This window comes from Buceros rhinoceros, unplaced genomic scaffold (genome assembly GCF_000710305.1).
Source record: "Buceros rhinoceros silvestris isolate BGI_N320 unplaced genomic scaffold, ASM71030v1 scaffold23578, whole genome shotgun sequence".
NCBI lineage: Eukaryota > Metazoa > Chordata > Aves > Bucerotiformes > Bucerotidae > Buceros > Buceros rhinoceros.
Genome location: NW_010425476.1, coordinates 20,647 through 26,200, shown reverse-complemented (window position 1 = coordinate 26,200; position 5,554 = coordinate 20,647). Strand labels below are relative to the sequence as shown.

The window sequence follows — 5,554 nt, the reverse complement described above, 5'->3', positions numbered from 1 at the left end:
CTCTGCCGGCACGCACCTCACTGGCTGCAGCCCCAGTACCCACCCCCTCATCACCACTGGGCTGCGATGGTAAAATGATCCAACCGAGACCTCACTACCCTAGCAATAAACTGGATGATTATTTCCTATGAAATCGTTCTGGTTTCTGTCCTTTGTCCATACAGGGTCAGTTAAAAAATGACATTAATGTGAAAAACAGGAAGGTCAAATTAATCTCAACCAGTAACGATAGAAGTTTGAAGGATCACGTCCAGCAGGAGTGGCCACATGCTCAGGTGCTGTGCTGAGTGAAACGTGCACACGTGGATAAAGATACAAAATCCAAGATAGTTCTTTGAGAAATGTAGAGCAACTAGCTCAGGTGTTTTCACCTGGCAGGAACCGTGCGCACTGAAGGACCAACGTTTTACAAAAATCACCATCTGTAATTTTGCAAATTAGCAACAAACAGGAAAGACATCTTTACTAGACACCAAAGCAAAATAAATCCACGCTTAAGAATCCTTAGAGGCTGCTTAGTCTAGCGGTGGAACAACACTGCCTCCCAACGACCACAGCGTAACTCCCAGGCTCAGGGGTTTCTTTGTCAGTCTCATTTTGCTTGTCTCTGATAACGTATCTATTATTTCGGGCACAACATCTCAACCTATCTCTCTGCCAAGAAAGCTCTAATACTGAAATTCAAACTTAAAACCCTAGCAAAGAACCAGCATAGATACCCCCTGCCTGAATACTCTGTCCTTAATTTGTAAGTAAAAAAACCTCAGTGACAGCAAGACCTGAACCATCGGCATCCGAGGCCCCAAGGACACTCGGAAATAGAGCGTTGGTGCGTTCCCGTTCTCGCAGTCACGGCTCTGTTTAATGATCCGCGATACATGTACCGGTTAAGCACACAGGTACTGCATTTAACTGACTGTGAAAATTATTCCTCAAATGAAATTAATGTTGTCCCCTCGTCTCTGCTATCCCAAAACAGGTCCCGATTACTTCAGTTCCAAGAACCTTGCACTGCAAGCCCAGAAAAAGATCCTGAGTAAAATGGCCACCAAAACCATGGCTAACATGCTCATCGATGACACAAGCAGTGAAATCTTTGACGAGCTGTACAAAGTCACAAAGGAACACACAAGAAACAAAAAGGAAGCCCATAAAATTATGAAAGACCTGATTAAAGTGGCAATAAAAATTGGGATCCTCTATCGAAATAATCAGTTCAACCAAGAAGAGCTGGAAATCGTAGACAAGTTCAGGAAGAAGCTGAACCAAACTGCCATGACAATTGTCAGTTTCTACGAGGTAGAATACACTTTTGACAGAAATGTTCTTGCAGAACTCCTGAATGAATGTAAAGACCTTGTGCATGAACTAGTAGACCGACACCTGACACCGAGATCCCACGGGCGCATCAACCACGTCTTCAATCACTTTGCAGATGTAGAATTTCTAACTGCCCTGTACAGTCTTGATGGGGACTGTCGGCCGTACCTCAAAAAGATCTGTGATGGCATCAACAAACTACTTGATGAGAAAGTCCTTTAAAACTATGTTCAAAACCAAGAAACCAACCAAAAACTCCTCTCTAGAACTGGCCGCACTTCATGAGCTGTGGTGAGCAAATGAGCTTCCTTCCCACCGGTTTCTTACTACGGTCTCCAGCAGGCACCCGAAAGTGCTCACCAGGCTCACGATGAAGTGGAAAACTTAAATCAGAGAGCTCTCAGTTTTCATGTTTTGTTCCGATAACCCAGTCTTTTCCAAGGAGCAGAGTGCACGAGGCTGCTGACACGCATCGTTCAGGAACAGATTGCTATATGCCGTGATCTTACTGCCTTTGTGCTCAAGGCTGAACATGCGAAAAGAAGGCAAACTCAAACGCGTGGCTCTGTAAAAACAGGCAGGTGAAGGCAAAAGAGCAACAGATGGAATTTACCCCCAGGCCCTTGGTGCGTTTTCATTACTTCCACACTAACTGAAGAGGCTTAGCCAGACAGTACAGCCCTAATGGATTAAGCTCACGCCCTTCAAAAAGGATCAGGAATCATGAGAGAAGGGATCCCTGATTTTACGTGGTATTTATGTGCAAATACAAACTGAGTAAAGTCAGAGAAAATTTACAGAGCTGCTTTATAAAGCAATATTTTCATTAGAGTTTCGTTTTATACCTGCTAATAACAGAGAGAAGGTTTCCTTTTGATTTTGAAAAGCAGCTTAGTGGTTCAGGCCCAAAGGTAACCAGAGAACTCCAGAAAGTAGTGCGTCATCTTACCCCCTCTCAGGGTTTATGCGTATGGTAACATCAGACAAGTCCAGGCTGAAGGTTGTGCTGCTCTTTGTGCAAAATATTCTTTGTGAAGATTTTGAAATTGCACTTGTGAAGAGGAGCACGACTAAGACACCAGTGGAGCGTCCAGGCGACATTTACATCCCCTCACCTTGAAGTAGCCAGCCTAGATAAAACCTTAACGTGTTCTTGACGTTAGCTGGTGCCTACAGTAAAGAGGCACGTTAAAAAAGGAACCCATCAGCTCTGCCTGCGGTGCCATCCAAGTGTCGTGTATCCACCGTACTCTTAAGAGAACGGCCTTTGTGAGTGGTGAGCGTCGTAGATAATTTTTTGTTCAGATAATTTTTCCGTTCAGGAGAACGGCAGCAGAGCAGATGCACCAGCTTGCCACCGGCAGAATCTTGCAGCCAGGTAGGTGCTGGCTGACCCTAAGCAGAGAAAGCCTGTTTGCACATCTCTCCTCTCCTTGCCAGACGTTATCCTCCAGACTGGCCTCTGGCTCCTGACACTCCGGCATTGCGTACCATCCTCCTGTTAGGTGACACAGATAGCAGACAAGCCTGTCAGCTGGAGGTAACACCTCCCATATCACCTACATTATAACAGAGATGAAAATTGACAAATAAAAATATATTTGAAAACCATTTCTCTCTAAGGAAAACTTTTCAGAGTTGATCATTCATTAGAGTAAGAAAAGTGTATATTGCTCATTTAAACTCTTAAATACTATGGTGGTAAAGAAAACTGTTCAGAGTTGTATTATCCTTCATCTGTCTCTCCTCACCCCAGAATAACTGTGTTTTATCTCTTGCAACAACAATTTTGCCTACCGCAGCCTCATACAGTTGGGAAGACACGTCTCCAGATCCTGCAGTCACTGGGGTTCCACTAGATGGATGTTTATCTGCTCCCAGGAGAACTCATTCTGGAGCACAGGAAGAGTGGAGCACTAGGCATTAGCAGAGCCGTTTGTAACGATGTAAATTTTCCCCACTTACCTCCTTTAAGCATAAAAAGCATATTCGGTGTCAGCAAAGGTGGGCGGCTCCTTTTCAACGCAGCACAGTAACGAAACACCAACAGGTGAGGTTGGACGCTCAGCCACTGACAGAGCCATAGTGACATGCATCATTAGCTGATTTTCCCCCCAGCACATACTGGTCAGTTGATGCTCTTGACCAGTATTTATTGTATCCAACGCTCCTGTCCCAGTGCACCCGTCAGATTTAGTGTTTGTTTCACTTGTGGCAAACAGATTTACGCTCTTTTTTTAAAGTCAGAAAAAGAAAGATTATTCAACATTCACGATGTTCAAAGGAAAGGGATATCCTGTATCTGTGACTTACTTTCTGTGTGTTTCAAGTATCGATATTCAGATTCTGGTATTTTAGACACACCAGCTGAACATCTGTTGTTTTATTTATAAATCTGAGTAGCCTTAAGGAAAGAGAATATTTTAAAGTATTTCTCATACTTGCATATCCTGTATATTCATGGTTTACTTTTGTACGTGTAGCTTGGTCTGTAATAACATTGCTAAAATATGAGCAATGTTCAGGTCACCTTCAGTATATGATGTATTATCATATTTGTGGATTAAAAATGTGTGATTACTGCCCTTTGTTTGCTTTTGATTTATTTATTCTACCGTCCAGTGTAAACTGAAATTGTTCCCTCCTCTTACTGCTGAATGGAATGTAAGTTTTGTCACCTGCAACTTTCAGAACCTAAATGCTCTTTGAGGACCAGATTTCGAGAAGGTAGGAGGTAGGTAGATTGACAGTTTAAGGGCTTAAAAGAAATCTTGAAATCCACATTTGTTGCATCGTGTATATGCAGCACAAACATGTCAGAAACAAATGAAAATTTTGGTTTTCCACAAAGTTCTCAAGCATTTGAACTAATAAATGATGCTGACTTGGTGTGGAGGGAATGACAAGCTTCTTGCCTTCAGGTACCAGCCTCTTCTTCCCAGGCTCGGCCAGAGCCTCACCTAGAAGATACCCAGGCAGCCCATGCCAGGGTCAGAGCAGATGTAACATGCTAGACCTCGCTCTCCACCAAGCACCTCGTTTCAAGTTTTCCAGGGTGTATTTAGCTCAGTTTAGGTAAAGGTGGTTTAAGCCAGACAGAAGACACACTCCTGACTGATTTCAAAGCCCTGCCCTGAACACAGAGATGCTAGAACCTCCCAGAACGTTTTAAGAACAGCAGGCATCTATTCTCCTATCCTCATTCCCAGAAAAGACAAACTGCTTTGGCTGAAAGAGCTCAGGATTTGCAAACAACTCACATAGCAATTATACAGGAAGCAATTAAAGACTGGCACAAAGAGAAAACTGCCAAGTACCTTAAAAGAAAAGTTTAAAGCAATCTTCCTAAGTGGCGTCTGGAGCCACATGGCTGGTAAAACACTGCTGTCAGGTTAATTTTATGAATCATATAATGGCAGACCCAATATTCTGTGCTTCATCACTGCCAGCTTTATTACATAAAGAGAAAAAACTTAATGTTCCAGAAACTTTCAAGGGAATGACTACTTCTGGCATCCTAATGAAATTGTACATGTACCACAGAACAGTGCATCGCTCTGAACTTGTAATCTCACAGACCCACATTCTCCCAGAAAGGCACATGAATAGCTGACCCCGAAGAGAACCAAGAGGTAAAGCACAATTAACTCTTCTCACAGCAGCAGAAATGCAAAAGCAAATCTTAAGCAGGTCTAGTTCCACTTTTACATGCCTCAGTGCCAGAAAAAGACAACGCAGTCCTATGCTCAGAGAGAAAATAATACAGCTTTCCACGCTGGAAAACTACTGGTGGGACCCTGTGGGAGATAACTACCTTTCCAATACTGAGAAACCATCAGGCAACATCTTTTATGAGCTACTTGCAAGTACACAAAAACCTCACGGTAGTGCCATCCATGATACAAATTCATCCTCTCGGGTTCTTACAGGATGAGAAGGGGTTGGGAATACTCTGCAGAACGTAATGTAACGCAACGGGGTTTTTGATCTGTGTTTAGGAAAACATACTGCATCATACTGCCACGCTTTTTATACCCCCAGCTGAGACGCAGGACATTTAAATCACCAGCAGATTCAAGACTTGTGCAACGTTACATTCTTCACTGCTCAGATGCAAAGAGAAGCAATTAAAGCAGAGCCTAGTTCTTAATGTACAGAAACACTGCTACACGTGGTAGCAAAGAAGTATCAAGCTATTTTATTTATTGTTTTAAATGAAACAGACTTTTATTCA

General features: G+C 43.0%; 1 protein-coding gene across 1 annotated transcript; it reads left to right on the top strand.

Annotated features, from left to right (window-relative positions):
- The first annotated feature begins 982 nt into the window (after positions 1-982).
- TNFAIP8L3 (tumor necrosis factor, alpha-induced protein 8-like 3) lies at positions 983-1,574 on the top strand. The gene has a single exon (XM_010141175.1). It carries the CDS (start codon positions 1,042-1,044, stop codon positions 1,540-1,542), a length of 501 nt encoding a protein of 166 aa, XP_010139477.1. The 5' UTR covers positions 983-1,041; the 3' UTR covers positions 1,543-1,574.
- The last annotated feature ends 3,980 nt before the right edge of the window (positions 1,575-5,554 follow it).